This window comes from Nothoprocta perdicaria, unplaced genomic scaffold, assembly GCF_003342845.1.
Source record: "Nothoprocta perdicaria isolate Ctin4 unplaced genomic scaffold, notPer1 scaffold_183, whole genome shotgun sequence".
NCBI classification, from domain to species: Eukaryota; Metazoa; Chordata; class Aves; order Tinamiformes; family Tinamidae; genus Nothoprocta; species Nothoprocta perdicaria.
In genome coordinates, this window is record NW_020455016.1 from 1221438 (window position 1) to 1238719 (window position 17282).

At 37.9% G+C, this 17282-nt stretch overlaps 1 protein-coding gene across 1 annotated transcript in view; it reads left to right on the forward strand.

Annotated features, from left to right (window-relative positions):
- COL4A1 (collagen type IV alpha 1 chain) overlaps nucleotides 1-17282 on the forward strand; it is a 115545-nt gene that overhangs the window by 90564 nt on the left and 7699 nt on the right. The window contains exons 30-47 of the mRNA XM_026036646.1: nucleotides 182-332; nucleotides 655-768; nucleotides 1161-1328; nucleotides 1624-1713; nucleotides 2971-3123; nucleotides 5306-5404; nucleotides 5495-5584; nucleotides 6392-6531; nucleotides 7413-7539; nucleotides 7646-7726; nucleotides 8381-8479; nucleotides 8986-9036; nucleotides 10925-11110; nucleotides 11777-11910; nucleotides 13902-13974; nucleotides 14731-14802; nucleotides 15118-15246; nucleotides 16241-16339. Coding sequence (XP_025892431.1) covers nucleotides 182-332; nucleotides 655-768; nucleotides 1161-1328; nucleotides 1624-1713; nucleotides 2971-3123; nucleotides 5306-5404; nucleotides 5495-5584; nucleotides 6392-6531; nucleotides 7413-7539; nucleotides 7646-7726; nucleotides 8381-8479; nucleotides 8986-9036; nucleotides 10925-11110; nucleotides 11777-11910; nucleotides 13902-13974; nucleotides 14731-14802; nucleotides 15118-15246; nucleotides 16241-16339 — 2056 coding nt within the window. The remainder of the gene's footprint in view (nucleotides 1-181; nucleotides 333-654; nucleotides 769-1160; nucleotides 1329-1623; nucleotides 1714-2970; nucleotides 3124-5305; nucleotides 5405-5494; nucleotides 5585-6391; nucleotides 6532-7412; nucleotides 7540-7645; nucleotides 7727-8380; nucleotides 8480-8985; nucleotides 9037-10924; nucleotides 11111-11776; nucleotides 11911-13901; nucleotides 13975-14730; nucleotides 14803-15117; nucleotides 15247-16240; nucleotides 16340-17282) is intronic.

The following is a 17282-nucleotide window of genomic DNA, read 5'->3' on the forward strand; positions in this document are numbered from 1 at the left end:
AACATCCATTGTATCGTATGTTTTATCTTATGCACACAAAGAAACAAAGTTGTTGACATGAATTCTAAGTTGTTTACACATCTACCCTGAAGTTGTATGTTGCATTGGTTTAAATACAGCCAGTCAACACATTCTTGGGTTTGATATGTAGGCTCCTAATCTACTCTGTTTTTGTGGTTAGGGTGAACCTGGAGTAGGTCTCCCAGGCCCTAAGGGACTACCAGGCCCACCAGGTCCAGCTGGTATCCCTGGAGAAAAGGGAAATCCAGGAATGCCTGGCTTACGTGGCGAGCAAGGGTTTCCGGGGATTCCTGGTCAGCAAGGATTCCGAGGTAATTTAGTAAGAAAAAATAAGACATACTTCTGCTTTCTTATTTCATTTGAAAGTAATTCTCTCTTAGATGCAGCAAGAGCTCTATTTGAAATTTAGATACTGCTTGTGTCTCAGGATATTGCCCCTTTCCTTCTTGTTGCCTGCCAGTCACTAGCTGCAAACAGTAGCCCTTTGTCTGGGCCGAGGCAGGAAGTATTTCAGCCCCAAATGACTTTTTATTGCCCAAATGCTTCCAAAGCRCCTGTGCAGTGTCTTCTTTGAACCAGATTTCCAGTAGTATTGGAGGACACTTAGTGAATGTCTCTTTTCTTTCCACAAAGGTGACCCTGGCCTCCCCGGCATACAAGGCTTACAGGGCTCTCCAGGTGCACCAGGACTAGGACCACAAGGACCACCAGGGCCTGCTGGGCAACCAGGACCCCAGGGACCACCAGGTGAAAGAAAAATGCTCTCACTCTGTTGTTTGAATGCATTTTTTGGCTTAGATGGATGACAATGGATGTTTAAGATGATGCTCATAAACTGTTGTTGCAGAGAGGATGTCAGCAGCCTTGTCCCTCTCGGCCAAAGCTTGGGGCATATGCAAGTCTTGAGAAAATGCCTGTCTTTTCCCCCTGTACATGTAATATGTACATGATTCCAGCACTTGGGGAATGAGGAATTTCCTGYTGTCTTTTTACCATTACTAGAGAAATTTGCGTTGCGACATGTAATTACATACCATGTACTTTGTGAACCATAGGAATACTTTATAGGTAGGGTACCCATATTAATGTTCTGTGTCCTATATTAAGATATATATATATTTTTTTTCTGTTTCCCATAGGATTTCCTGGAATAAAAGGAGAAAGGGGCTTTCCTGGTATCCCAGGTCTAGACATGCCAGGACCAAAAGGGGATAAAGGTAGCCAGGGCCAGCCTGGAGTACCAGGTTCTGTGGGATTACCTGGCCTGCCTGGACCACAAGGGACAGCTGGACCAAAAGGATCATCGGGTAAAGCATCCTTACCTTCAGAAAAGTAATCTTTGGCCTTGGAAATACTCATCTTTGACAACTATTTTATTAAGTCACAGTAGCATGCCTTTTCCTCTATTTTTTTTTTTCATGATACTATATTTACTGATATTTTATCTGTCAGGATATTTTAAATTAGACTATCTTATTTTTGCCAGTTTTACTTAAATAGTTCAATTGCTAATGTAACAGGGCATAAGTCATTCAGTTTCTCTTGCTTCTTTTATGCTGCTCTGTCATCTTTCTCTTAACCATTTTTTCATGTTGATTTCAGGAGCTAAAGGAGAAATGGGAGTTATGGGAACTCCTGGTTTGCCAGGGTCTCCTGGACCAGTTGGAGAACGAGGGTTCCCTGGTGAAAAAGGTAAGACCTATTAGGAAAAAAATGTCTTCATTTGGGAATGAATAGTCTAAAGCTTCTGCCTCTTTAAAGAGATCTGAACATCAGAGTCACCAGGTGAGTGGAGTAGTGGGAGGAGAGGAAAAAACTGTACACCACCAGGTAGGGAGGCGTGCACAGGAGATTGATAGGTTGACCTGGAGAAATCCAAAAGCCAGAACTTCACAGTGTGGATGGATATTTAAAGGACTAGTCCCCAAAGAGTGGTTGATGGAGACTCACATGATGAGGAAGGCTTGGGAGCCAATGACTTCTGCCAGTAGCCTAAAGGCTACTGTGCACAAAACCTAAGCTTTAGAATAGCTCACTTGGTAACCAGTGAGGAGGAAGAACAAGAAACATCTAGGGAGGCATAGCAGGCTGATGAGCTTGAACCAAATATCTACATGAGAAGAAAAATGACAGCCATAATCTTTGGAGACTACCTCTCACAGACTTGTTCAATCTGCCAAGCTGATTTGAGAGTTGCCTGCRTGTTCTAGGCATAAATCTAGAATGCTGCAGAGGAGCTACTAAGGCGTATTCAGTCTTCAGGAGAAAAAAAAATAAATAAAAGATGAAAAAACTCTATAGGGTCAGACACTGGAATAGGTTCCCAGAGAGAATCTGTCCCTGAAAAAAATATTCAAAACTTGGCAGGTGCCCAAGCAATATGCCTTAATCCTTCATTAAGCAGGGGCTTGATCTAGATGGTCTCTGCAACAACCTTCTAATCTTAATTATTCTGTTCTCTGATAACACATTAGCCTGAGCATCTGTCTGTGCAAGAGAAACCTGAATAGAGATGCATTTGTTCCATCTTGAGAATGCTGCCTAATAGGCATAAAATACATAATTCTCTGTGGGTTTCTCTTGCTCTCCCTTCTTGCTGACAGTAGGAAGGCAAAGACAAGACACCAAAGCTCTAAGCAACCGAGATGCCATGAGTCTAATCTGGATGGGAATTGATATGTCAGTAGTCTGTTAATTCCACCTCAAGTGGGGGAAATTAGTATGAGTTAGCAAAGTAAATCATAAGAGGTACTTTGGTAGCCAAGTTTCTCTAGCTTTATTGGCTAGCTAGAATGTTAAAATGATAACTAATCATTTGGTTGGAAAAAAATGTATTTACTTTTGTTTTGGTATAGCTATTGTGAAGTCCTGATTAAAATAAATAAATAAGTAAATAATTTTTGAAACATTAAATATGTCACTATGATGTTCTGTGCTAATTCTTTATAGGTAGTCCAGGTTTCAAAGGAGTAATTGGACCACAAGGTGATCCTGGTGTCAAAGGGGACAAAGGTGAAGTAGGTCTCCCGGGAAAACCTGGAAGCATGGATGGCATGGACATGGTTAGTCTCAAAGGCCAAAAGGGAGATCAAGGAGAAAAAGGTAATTTATTCTCTAAATATGGGTAAGTGTAATTAGTGGTCATATGACAAGATTAAAGAAGTACTCTTCTAAGTACTAGAAGTACTTTGACAGAGCAGTGGAACAGGCTGCCCAGGGAGGTTGTAGAATCTCCTTCTCTAGAGGTCTTCAAAACACGCCTGGATGCCACCCTGTGCCCCATGCTCTGATTATCCCTGCTGGAGCAGAAGTGTTAGACTAGATGGGCTCTAGAAGTCCSTTCCAACCTCAACAATTCTGTGATCCTGTGATACAACACAGGCTCTGCTAGAATAAGATTTGCCTTTTTTGAAACAGCATGCTTTTCAACAATTTTCCAACAATTATAATTGTTGGTCCTTTTCTTGTGGACTGTTGCCTGTGCAGTTGTTGCTCATTTTGTACTCATGCTTTTGACTTCTCTGTTCCAAGTATGTACTGTATATGTAGTTTTTGAATTTCATGGCGTTGATTTCTGGCCATCTCACCAAATCATCAAAATCTTTCTGCAGCCCAATCTTTTTCGCCTGTCAATACTTCCCAGTTTAGTGCTATTCATAGATTTTATCAGTTTATTCTCTGTTGGAGAACAGAACCCATGGGATTCCTTTCTAATTTGACAGAGAATCACCAATAATGACTATAGGAGAGTTTTTTGGTCTACATATCCATTCTGTCCAGGTTCTGGACCACTGGTCAGAATGAAACATGGGCTGTGTGTCCTGGTTTGGTCTCAAAGAAATCTAGGCACGTGGGCAGGGACTGTTTCTCAGTTTGGAAAACCCAGGGCCAGGGAGTATGAGAGAGGTCAGGAGCACGTGGGGAGGAGAGGTACTGAGGACTGCATCCATCCGTAGGCTGAGATGCTGTTTCTGAGAACAGTTTTGTGGTTGGTGAGGCTCCCTGCCTATAATGATTTAATCTAGATTCTATTTTGTTATTTATTTATGATTTTCATAAATGCGGTTTTGCGAAAAGCTTTAAGAAAAATGCATATAGACTGTTTTTCATCTACCTAGTGGCCTGTAGACCGACTGATTCATAACTAGGTTTGTTTCCTTTCCAGAAATYAAAATTAGGCACACTGGTCACACATACAAAAAACAAACAACAACAAAAAGAACTGTGCTGATAAGTTGGATAACTGGTTAATTTATTTGATATCCTTCGATTATTTCTCCAGCACTAATGATGTGCTTGCAAACATGTGTGACCGCTCTGTCCCCTCCTGAGCACATGCAACCTGCAGGTTAGCCTGGCTCTTGCTGTCCTGACAGCTAGGTTCCAAACAGWCTCCAAACTGCAAACATCTGCCCATGTTCTCTTCATCCTCTTTTCCCCAAGGATTTTTATCAACAATAGGTAAAAAATAATCTAGTTATATTCAGAACTTTCCTGTTCTACTAGCTGCCTCCAGCTCTCTAGGCATGAATATCACAGTAATGTTTTTAAAAGCTTCTAGAGCCTTTTAAAAGCTGTGGAAAAGGCACTTTCTTCAACAGAAAGTTGTCGGGAATGCTTAATGAAAAATTTTGGTYCTGGACATTTGGAGATTTTGTGCAATAAATCCTCTTAAAAACTTTCAGGTAACTGTCTTCAGTAACCATCTAGTTACTGAACCAACTGGTTCAGCATCTAGATGCAACAGAAAGGGCTATGACTGAAAAGCTGGGGTATTTCAGCTGGACAAGAGGTCTGCCACCGATGGAACCTTCTGAATGATGAAGATGCTTTAACATTAGGTGGAACTGGGGATTCACCAAATTTCTACCTGTGACTTGGCTGCTTACACACATGTTCCCTGCTAGCTGCTTAGACAGCAAAACAATCAAATCAATATTTTCTGTTAATACTTGCTATTGTCTGGCACCTCCAAAGCAACTCATTAATGTAACTTACACACATGCATCATTTTCAATGCTCTGAATTCCTCTTGCAATGTGCACAGACAACTTCAAAATTGTGATAGCTTGCAGTCTAACCTCAACAGTGTTTTTAGTGTCCCAAAAGCAGGTGTTCTGCTCAAGTCCTCGCTRTGTTACAATTTATGAGGCTTGGATTCATACATTTTTTGGTAAAGAGAAGCAACAGATAAAAAAGTAACTAGAAGGAGCTTTCTATTACACTGCATTACAGTAACATTTAATAAAATTCATCTCACTGCTTTGGTGTTTTTGGTGTCTAGGGGACCATGGAGCAACAGGAGAAAAAGGGTTACGTGGGGAGTATGGAGAACCAGGAATTCCAGGGAAGGATGGTGAACCTGGTACTCCAGGACATCCAGGTAAGCCCGAAGCTATCAAAAGAAGGAATGTGTTTGAGGTGTTTTCAACCACAATAACTAACACACTTTTAATTTCTCCACTGTCCATAGGACCAAAAGGTGATCAAGGACCCCCAGGGTACCCAGGAGATCCAGGAATTCCAGGACAAAAAGGATCAGTTGGTGAAATGGGTTTACCAGGTACTGAGAGCTGGGATTTTTTTATTTTAGCTTTCCTCGATTGAATGTGGAGCATTATGAGAGGCTTTATAGAGTATTTGTTAGTATAGCTCTTCAAATGCTATTTCAATCCTACTACAATACCCAAATAAATCACTTAAAATGTTTTCCTARATTTCTACATGTGAATTCTGTAGTCAAGCGTGAAATAGAACTTTGGTAGAAAAAGGCCCGTATATAGAATTTGTGTATACATAGCAAGCCATTTATTCAGGTGATATCTGCCTGTCTCTCTCTTTGTGCCAATGTGGGAACTGTCTTAAGCTTCTTGTGTACTTCCTGTCTTCTGAACAGTGCAGCAAGTTCCTGTATATCACATTAACTCTAATGCGCCAGGAAGAGAGCTGTTGAGGAGAGAGTAAATAAAGAATAGAATGAGAACCTCCATTTCAATGTGGAGACTTTGCCTTTGCTCAGATGGCCTTGTGCCCAGCATATTTAGAAAATGAAAGACAGGCAGTACAGGGGAACATAAGATCTGCAGAGAAATACTGTTGTCACTGTAGCCCTCTTAGAAGTTGTTTGAATTAGCACATAATTTCATTCAATGCATATTTTTAGCAGCACCTCTATGTTCTATGAATCCAAAATTGCCAACTTCTTTATCTGAAAGCTCTAGTGAATCTCAAAAGTTAAATTACTTCCTGTTTGAGGGAGTTATGTTGCTTTTTCTAGTTCTGAGGAGCTAACACAGCACTAAAGAAGCATTTTCAACACTGTCAAAGTACCATTAGCTCTGATACACCCATTTTTCTTTTTTCTTACAAGGAACACCTGGAGAAAAGGGTCTGCCGGGAATTCCAGGTTCCCCAGGAACACCAGGGTTCCCTGGACAGAAAGGTGAAAAAGGAGACAAAGGAGCAGCAGGTTTTCCTGGAATTGGTTTTCCAGGATCTCCTGGTGAGAAGGTATTTATACCTCTAAGGATAAAATTATCTMTCTCTAGTGAGATTCTAGAAGATATCTTTGGACATTAAGCTATTTTGTTATATTTTCTATTACGCTAGTTTAAAAAACTGAAGAGAAACTAGAACTGCTTGTGCACCATCTTAAATATGTTCTATTTGGTGGGACCATTTTCTCAAGAGCTCTGTTTTATCCTGTCTTTTCATAATAGACTAATTTACATAGACATATATATATATATATATGAGAGAGGAAAAGAACTTTTAAAAATGCTAAGTAAATACAGTGAAAAGCATTTTTGACAAACACAGCAAATTTTCACACTGGAATATTGTTTCTGTATTTTTACAGAGATACTGGAAAGACAAAAAAGACTACAAAATGCTCAGATATTGCAGAAAAGAGAACTTTCTTTAATAGTATCTATAAGTTAATTCTGTCTCTGGCAGTATTCTAACAGGATTCTCCTTTGTTTCACGTTCCTTTTCCTAGTCATAAGTAAAAAATTATATAAAAAAGTTTATTAATCTAGTAGTAAATTTGCTGAAGACTTCAAGATCTTTTAAAGATGATTGTGTAATAAATAAATTATGAAACCGTAATGAAAAAAAACTTCGTTAAAACCTTCAGAAAAATGCATAGAAGACTTCCCACTCTCATATATTGTTAGATGTTATTAAGTAATTGCTAGAAAAGACAGTATTTCTGATAATGGATTTTAATGCTAAATTTCATCCTAAATTACTTTGATGCTAAATCAAAAAAGAAAAAAGAAAAGTTCTTTATGAGTCTGATAAGGAGATGTGACATCTACTGTTGCAAATAAGAAATACTGTTACAGYATTAATATGTGGATTTTCTTAATGCGTGCTACTACTTCTAGGGTGAACCAGGAAGAACAGGTAGTCCAGGCTTATCTGGAGAGAAGGGTGAAAAAGGTAGTGCAGGACTTCCAGGAATGCCAGGTGCCCCAGGTCCCAAAGGATCCCCTGGCATGGCAGGATTTCCAGGCAAGTGTTTATGCTTCAATAAAAAAAACAAATTGCAATGAAAAATTAATAACAAACTTATACCAAATATTCAGGATATAAACTCGTATCTTTCTGCTTTCTTTAGGAAGCCCAGGTCGCCATGGAGAAAAGGGTGAAAAGGGACTTCCTGGCTTAAGTGGCATTCCAGGCTTAAAAGGAGAACCAGGTAGAAAAGAAATATAAAACAGCAAATGCTTCTTAAAGTACAGTTAACTACTGAGTAGARTCTAAAAAAATACTGTGGCCTTCTAGATTCATATTGGCTTGAATAGACYGTGTTATGTTCATTCATTCTTTGTATGTTTGTGAAAAAGCACTCTGCTATTTTTCAGAAAAATCTGAATCGTAGGGTCCTAGTCTAGCCCCAATACTAGTTGCATGGGACTAGTACTTCTTTTCTCCTATTAGAAGAGATTATACCTTCTTCAGCAAGACTGTTTTTTGGTATTGCCATTAATTATGTAGGTTTTGATTGCGTTTAAAACCAGTAATGTTGACCCCCGAGACTCAAATCCGAGTCAGCACCTTTAGCATCAATATATGGATGTTAAAGAGCAAATGGGATAGGGAAGAAAATAGCTCTGTTGCTGTATGAGCATTTTGGAACCTGAAGCCCCATGCTAGTTCACTGGCTGTAGTATGCATCATCTCATTGGATGTAGGTTGTGCTGTTCATAGGGCTTTGCTGGATTTACTACCCTGTTGGATATCTAGGGGTGCAAAAGCCTAAGTTAAACTTTTCTTTAAGGAAAAAAAAATATGTGAAAAAAGTCTGATTATTTATGAATCAAATGAAATGAAAATTGGAATGATTTTTCAGGTGAACCAGGTCTTCCGGGTCCTGCTGGCTCTATTGGGCAGAAAGGTGAACCGGGTTATGATGGGATTCCTGGTGCAGCTGGTGCAAAGGGTGAACAAGGTACTGTGACTGTAATGTTATATTTATTTGGTACAAAAATGCACAGAAAGGATTTTGCTGGGAGAGGGATTGCTGGTTTTGAGGTGCTTTGGACTGGAACATTACAAAATGACTGTCATCCAGTAGTAGACTGTCATCCATCATTATAACGTTGAGCATTCTGATGAGTAAAAACTGTGCTTAATCAGTATAACTTGAAAGAATTTYTTTTGCAAAAGCTGGCAATGCTTTAAAGAACTGACATGTCTTGGCATTTGTTTCCCTTTGCAAGTTGGCTGTGAAATAATGGAGCAGATTTGTTTTTTTCTTAGGGTAGGGTTTTCAATCATACAGGACTTATTGTGCTAGGTACAATGCTAGTACATAATGAAGACAATCCCTGCCCTAAAGAGCTTTTACATAAACTATTTATTTAAATTTTATATTTGCCTAATAGAGTTTTGCTCATTACAGCTTAAATGTAACTACTGGCCTGTCTTCTCATTTTTGCTACCTCTATATTGTAGGTCTTCCTGGTAGAGGACTTCCAGGATTTCCAGGTGCAAAGGGAGATAAAGGTAAAACACCTTCTTAAACAAGCAGCTAACCTCCCTCCCAACATGCTTAAACATAGTTCTGCAACTCAGACATACTTTCTTCATCATTCTTTTACATGCTGTACCTTTTCATAGAAGGCAGAAATTCTGAGAGGCTCAAATACTAATTTCTGTTACAGTGGCAGCATCTTGGACATGAGTTAGATATGCCCTAAAATGGGTAATTATTCTTAGTGTGGAATTTACTGCAAGCTCTGCTGTGATGAGGTAATACAAATAACTCCCCTATTTGTGTGCTGTGCTTTTGAGTTTCAAATATTTCTGTTTCCCTACTAATTTTTCAAAAGTCGAAGCCTAGTGAGGCTACAGGCACTAGATAGCTAAAGATATCCTTTGCCTTTGAGGCTAAGGTACTGCAGTAATTATTTTTTTCTGACTCTGTTGTGCAGCGCAAATGGAAATCATATTCACTGCTAAAATTGTTGCTCTTTATAGCTCAGTAGAGCATGTGCACAAGAACATGCTGCCAAAATGCCAAAAGTAGCAGAGATCAAAGGAGGTTTTAACAAAAACAAGTATTTCCTGGACTCAGAACTTACAAGCTTGGGTACAGGCACAGTTTTGTGCTTCACAAGGTGTGAAGCTACGCTACACTGTGCAGCGAGGTCACTACACTGTGCAGTGAGAATGTCTTGATTGGCTCAAGCCAAAGTTTGCTCAAGGTATCGGTATGCACCGTGCTCCATTTTATGATGTAGATACGTCCTAGGGAGTAGAGGACCATAGACACTTTCTGCAAGAAGATACATCAACCTGCTACTGGTAAAGAACATTATATTCAACTGAAGGAGTTTCAATTTTAAGCATCCAGAAAACAAAAATGATTCAACTAACCCACCTGTATAATTATGATATGTCAGAGTTTGGAGTATATCTAACTTGAAACATCAGTGTCCTCACTGTGTTCGTTTATTCTTTAAATCCAGAAAACTTGTGTGGATAATCAAAAGTGATGAACCAGAATTTTAGAATTTTTGTTTAGCCTCTTAGAATAATTGAAAGCCATGAAATTATTGAGAACGTTGTAATGTTAGATAATTATTTTAACAGACAAATTGTCTAAACTTATCTGAATAATGCATGTAAAACACTACATTATGAGAACTCACTCAATCCATCTCATTTTGTCAGCACAGCTCTTTTTAAAAATACTTGGTTTTAGTGTATATAAGCATTTAACTGAATCATTTGTTTTCCAGAAGTAATGTATTCCAAAAAGATAGTCTGGAATTTAAAGGCCTGGGTTTGTTTAAGCAAAAAGTAGGGAAATGTGCTTTTTACATTCTATTTCTTACTTATACTAGCTAATCTGTATTCTTTTTGGCTCAGTAATGACCTAAAGTTAAACTTTGTTCAAGCTTAAAAATAAAGTTCAACTTTGTTCACGCTTAAAAATAAGTACTAAGTGTTTAAATCTAGATCTTGGAAAATATTCTCCCTTTTTCTTCAGGAACAAGTCCTGTTGTGCTTGCTTGGGTAAAATATCCATTATTTGGATGTGACAATGATAGTTGTAGTGAAGTGAGGATCTGGGAGCTTTGTTCCTTGAAAGGATCTGATAAAAAGATGCTGAATATTCACCCATTTTTACAGTGAATGAAAATATCCAGGTGATGAGTTTAACTTTATCAGCTAATAAAATATCCAATATCAGATAATATATCARCTGGCTATCACTCTTGCTTTATGCCAGAGAGTGGAAAATAATTGTTTTTCTAAACAATTGCATTTTTTTCTGAGCATATAGGCAAGATCAATATTTTTGTATTTTCTGCCTGACAAGGCASAAGGTTTTGGTGATGGTGGTCCTTACTCTAATCATGTTTTGGGGGACTGTTTCACATTTTAGGTGCAAAAGGTGACGTGGGTTTTCCAGGATCCCCAGGAAGTCCAGGGATCCCTGGTCTGAAAGGAGAACCAGGATTTGCAGGTCCACCAGGCCCTAAAGGCAGCCAAGGTCTTCCTGGATTACCAGGAAGTGCAATGGAGGGACCTAAAGGAGACAGAGGACCCCAAGGCCAACCTGGACTTCCAGGTAATTCTTTATCTTTAAAGTTGAGTTATGACTGTTAATCAAAGCTTATCCAAATTGTTTAATAATATAATCAATATTGCATGTTCTTGCTTATCCTCTCTTCTCAGAGATGAGAAAAGACTTTTATTTCATGGATAGTTTGACATTATGTTCTTGAATATGCCAATTTAATCTCTTCTAGGAGTTGATTTTGTCCCAAGTCTCCCTGACATTGACAAATTTGCTTCCTGTTTCAGTGTGTTTCTGGGCTTTATTTACTGTTTTTGGACAGACATGGCTGTATGTTGCTATTTTCTAGAATATTTTTGTGTAGAAAAACAGCCCAGTGACACTGTGCTAAGGGTGAAGAAAGTWGAGCAGAGAGGCGGTAGTATGTTCATAAGCTACATACTGTGCACTTGCTATGTRCGTGCAAAAATCCTTGCATTATTTTCCATCAAGCAAGTAGTAATAAATGGTAAAAATCCAGTCAGAAAAGGATTCCTATTCACCTCTCTGCACCGATTCTGCTGCATATATTTTTGATAAACACTGTTACAGTAATGATGTTGTTGCTACTCAACTTTAGTTTGAGCCAGTTGATTCTCCAGACACCAGGTGCTGCTCCTCTACAGAAATAAAAAAAAAGAATCCCACTGACTTTGGTCTCATCCTTCTGGCTTATAGGTTTACCAGGTCCAACAGGACCACCAGGACCTCCGGGACTGAAAGGGGCCAAAGGAGAGCAGGGGAGCGATGGCTGGCCTGGGACTCCTGGAGGTCCAGGAGGCAAAGGTGACCCAGGATTCCAGGGCTTGCCTGTAAGTTACTTCCATGCACTCTCCAGAATCACTCAAATGCTGGTTYTTCTAATTAATGGATATATTAATCATAGATATTTGTCTTTCAAAATAATGATACTTAATGCTCAAAGTGCCTTTGGACTCACTGCTGACAAGGTAATGTTAAGTTCAAAACATTTAAATTATCTCCTTTTAAAGGCTACCTACCAATATGCCCCAGACAACTAATGAACTTCTTTKAAATTTATAGATAGTGAGTGGTAACACACAACACCAAGAAAATAATTGAAAACACCAAGAATATAATTTACAGTGTATTAGCAGTGCAGGATAGCTGCAGCACATCCATAAATTCTGCAAATGCACTAGTAGTTAATTTTAAAGGTTGCATATTTCATGATAAATTGAGTTCTGAAAATACCTGAACTGTTTGGATATGGTATGAAACCTTTCAAAGAAAGTGCACTTTTAGTACTGTGAATGATGAAATAGAGATGTTGTTCCAGAAATACAAACAGATAATGCTATTAATACATTGTCATAAATTATTTATTTTCCCTGATCTAAAGTGGTCTCTTTTTTGTGTACTGGGGAGAATGAGCTAAAGCAAGACAGTGGTCTAGGGTAGTTGATCTGCTATAGTCTTTCTCACAGGATGTCTGCCTTCTTTTTCCACATTGAAAAATGCACTTTACACTTCAACTTTTCATTCTTCTTTCCTTCTTTCCTACAAAAGTGATAATAAAAGGAAGAAAGGAGATGAGAAAGGAAGAAGGTTCATCTATACAATTAGTCTACAGGGAGAAGGGAGACTCAGGGAAAAGGTCCTKATGTGAGAAGCTGATCAGTAGGCTTCTGATTTTAGGCTTAGAATGCCAGATTCTTTATAATGTAAAGAACAAGTGCATTCTTTCCTGCATCCAGGAGTCATTTCCCAGAGACTAAGGGTTTGCTTCAATGTTTTGACTCTGGATTATAGCTATGTCTCATCATCATTAAGAGCACCATATCATAACAGTTTTGATATTCCAGTGTAATTTTAAAATAATTTGTCAATTTGAAAATTTTCTGCAGAATTTCTGTACACAGGAAATACTAAAGCTGATAAAACTTTGATATTCCAGAATTCCTTTTTTTTTTTTTTTAACTATTTTTAAGAAATGGGAAATGCCAAAGGATTTGTAAATGATTTAGTTAAAGGAATTTTCTTTCTTTCCTCCTCTTCCACATTATGTTGTATAGGGGACTGTGATTGCCATATTGCTTCAGACTTGGGTTACCAGTTAGCAGGAAAACTAAACTCCACTGAAAAGCTTTTAGCAGTTGAGCTGCAACAGATGAAATAAGGAGGCTGGCAGTTAGTTAAGTGGCTTCTTTTGAAAGATGGTCTTGGCTTTGCTTTAAGTGAGGTACTATGAACTTGTTATATTCCATTTCAGTGGAATAGTTCTTTTAAAATAGTGAAGGCAGAAAAAATATCATATGCTGGATATGATATTTCTATCTAAGTCCTAGAGTATTTTAGCCCTGTAGCAAAGTAAAAAACTTCAGTGGTCTATGAATCACTGAGTATGTTTAATTTCACTCCACATGTGAATGTGGAAGTTTTAAGCCTAGATTTSCCCCGTTTTATCTTCTGCCAACCATCTGTTTACTGGGTCTACAGTGAAATGACTATTTTTGCTGATAATTGTGCTTACTGATAGTTTTCATCATACTGTATTTTACAGTTGAAGACCATTTTACTGATTGTATTGCTAGTGAGATATCTTTTTGGTCTAGTATTTTTAGTAGAATAAAAAGTAGTTTCATATAGGAAAGTCCAAAACTTATTTCTATAACAAAAGCTTCTTACCTAATCCTGGTAGAGAAGGACCATTCTTAAACTCAGTGGCTTATCTCTCATGTTGAAAATATTCTTCACAGTTTTCCAAAACTRCACAGCCTATTTGAGAACAATATCATAGTAGTATAGACTAACTTGTACTTCACTTTTTTCTTTTATACAGGGTAGCCCAGGTTTACCAGGAGATATTGGTCAAAAGGGTGATTTGGGACCTCCAGGAGTCCCAGGTGTTCCAGGTGAGTTAAAAAAAAAAAAAAAAAGGAAAAAAAAAAGTTACATTCATGCAAAGTAGGCAAAGGCAGGCCTTTCCTTTCCTTTCCTTTCCTTTNCCTTTCCTTTCCTTTCCTTTCCTTTCCTTTCCTTTCCTTTCCTTTCCTTTCCTTTCCTTTCCTTTCCTTTCCTTTCCTTTCCTTTCCTTTCCTTTACTTTTTCCTCTCTTAAAAAACTGCTGAAGGATTGTTAACTCCATATTCCAAAGTAAATGAAAAAGAACGTTGAAAGCTCCATCAAAAAGTATAAAAAGATTTTTCCAGAGATTTTTTTGTCTCTTTCCTGTTCTCTTGCTTTGCACAATGTAATAGTGCATTTGGTTTAGAAGATGGGTGTAAATGGTGGGCATTTCCACTCAAGAATCTTCAGCTTCTATTGAAGTATGGAGAGGCAAGTGTTACAGTTATATTTGAGGACTCACTGCTTCCATTCTTGATGAAATCGTTATCAGGAACATCACATACATAAAAATACTAGGGCATAAAACTGTACAGTTGTTAATATAAAAAAAAATCTGATTTAGATATCTAAGAGAAATTTGTCTTCAGTCATCTTTTTTTTTTGGCAATTAATGTATTTGTTCACATCTTGCTCATGCAAGCAGTAGAAATTTTGTGAATAAAGTGAAAAATAAATGATTATGGCAACATGATTGTTCTGTACACATCATTCCAAAGCAAGAAATTGTTGAATTTTCATGCAAAGATTTCTTTTGATTTCAGGTCCAAAAGGATCTCCTGGGTTCCCAGGTCTTAAGGGAGAGCGAGGTGACCAAGGTCTTCCTGGATCCAAAGGTATAACATAAATGTGCTTTACTCTTTCCAACTGTTGTTGTTGTCAAACTTGTTATTTGTAACTAATCAATGACAATCCCTCTCCCCCTTGTATATAATGTAAAAAGGTTGAATATGAAAACAGGTTATATGATGCCAGCATCTGAATGTTCAGATTAGATTTAAGTATTGTATTTGTCTTTTCCTGTGAAACATCAGTATTAATGCTTTGGMATTACTGGAGCCTTTAATTGGTAATAGAAAATAACCTTCTTCTCTAATTCCTTTACTGCTCAATACTAAATATATCCCTGTTTTSTTTGTTAATTTTGACAGGTTTACAAGGCCCACCAGGCCCACCAGGTCCTTTTCAGCTTGTTAAAGGGGATCCTGGTTTGCCTGGCCCTGTAGGACCAGTTGGTCTCAAAGGATTCCCAGGACTTCCAGGTCCCAAGGGACAGCAAGGTGAGAGAGTCCAACCATTTGCCCAACCATGGCATTTTTTATAAATAAGAGGCAAGCTGAAAAAAACAGTAGAAAACAAGGTAACGGGACAAGAGGTTAAAGCAAATAAAATGCTGATAGAAAGGCAGAACCTTCTGAATGACAGAGCATGGAGAATTAAAGCTCAGCCGCATTCTTAAATTACTAATATTTTAAGGGAAAACTTTGTTCCTTGATTGTTTTATGGCAAGATAATGGGCAAGCATTGTGAAATGTTTTCTTTCTATTAGATGTGATGGGTATGTTTGTTCTTGAAGGTGGAGTTCCCACTTTGCAACAGTAATGCATTAGTAAATGGCTATGAAATAATACCAGTGGCAGAGCAGATCATGGGTTTACTCATATAGGATCTATCTTTGTTTTGGTAATCAGTTGATTACATTAATACAGTATTGCTTTTTGAGAAATCTGGGAAAGGATGGCTATGTTTGTCTAAAGATACTTATGTGCTACAGAAATGTTGGTGTGACACTGGTAGTGTTAACTTCTTTTTCCCAAACTCAGAATTGCTGGGTTTATGTTTAATGGTCAAAGCATGCACAGAAATCCATAAAAGATAGGCATTACATATGTCAAAAACCTGTTTGGAAAATAGCTAAGAGAATACTGATTTTTCCACTCTTCATCATCTTATTTTTATGATTTGGTATCTGTAGTTCCTGCAGGTTTGAATGAATCATATAATAAGCTGCCCTTCATTCTCATGTTCCAGGCAGATACTAATTGTTTTAGAAGCATCTGCTGTTTATTACTCTGTTCTTCTCTGCCATAACCATTTTGCCTGCAGTAGCCCACATATTGCTCTATATACTACAATATGCTCACTGAATCTGAGCAATGTCAGTGAATCAGARTTGTGCTGAGTTGTGTCAGTGCTATCGTAAGTCAAAAAGTTGTAACTATCATGAAGTGGCATTGAGTTATCCAGTAATAACTATTCCTTGTTTATCAACAGGGGTTACAGGACCTTCTGGTATACCTGGGCCCCCTGGTAGCCCAGGATTTGATGGTAAACCTGGGCAGAAAGGAGATATTGGTCCTTATGGTCCTCCAGGTAAGCCCATGAGTTCTTCAAAGACCTGATTCCTCCATAGAAAAATAACAAAGGGCATTAGATATGATTGTACCTAATCTCACTTTTTTAGTTATCTAGGCAGAGTACTAGTAGACAGCAAAGGCAATTGGCCAGGTCTGGAATTCTCTGCAGAAGCAGCACAAGGGGCAGCTGTAACAATCTTTCAGTAAATAGTCTTATCTTTCACTGGAGTGAAAATGTAGGCTTACACAATATGATTGAAAAAGAATGAAACCTATCTATGCATGTTCTTTCATGTAAAACATAAAACATACTTTAATTTCTGTGAAGCTTGTGTTGTTTGAATTTTGTTAGAAGCAATGCTTACTTTGAATACAAGAAACTAGCAATTCTGTAGATTATTTTCCCTCAGCAATTCAAGCTGTAACTTGTAAAATAAGGGGAAAAATCATTAGCTATTTATGATATATATGTTCTGCAATGGAGAAGTTAATTGTGACAGTTCTAGAAATACACCAAAGGACATTTGAGACTTCACTAAAGCTACAAATTAAAGTATCTGTGGGTACTGCTGGGAAAGCCTAAAGATCTTGTGATGCTAGTAGGAGCCCTCCTCTCTGCATCATTCCTCTCCTGCAGCTGAAAAGGAAGGAAAACCTTTTTTTCCTGCAATATAAAGGCCACATGTTCCCAATAGCATTCGTTTCAATGGAGAGAAGACTGTTACATTGCATTCAGAATCTTTTGTCAATAATCCCACCCTTTCTTACAAAATGTACACTGCCATGCATCATTTAAATACACAAACTATATGTATGCACAAAATATATATACTGGCATAGTGTGTATTTATGTATATAGTCTAGCCAGTATGTATTTATTTATAGTCATACACAAAATATTAATAATGTGGTCACCATGCCACAACAGATACCATATTCTGAGTTTCTTGATATTTGAG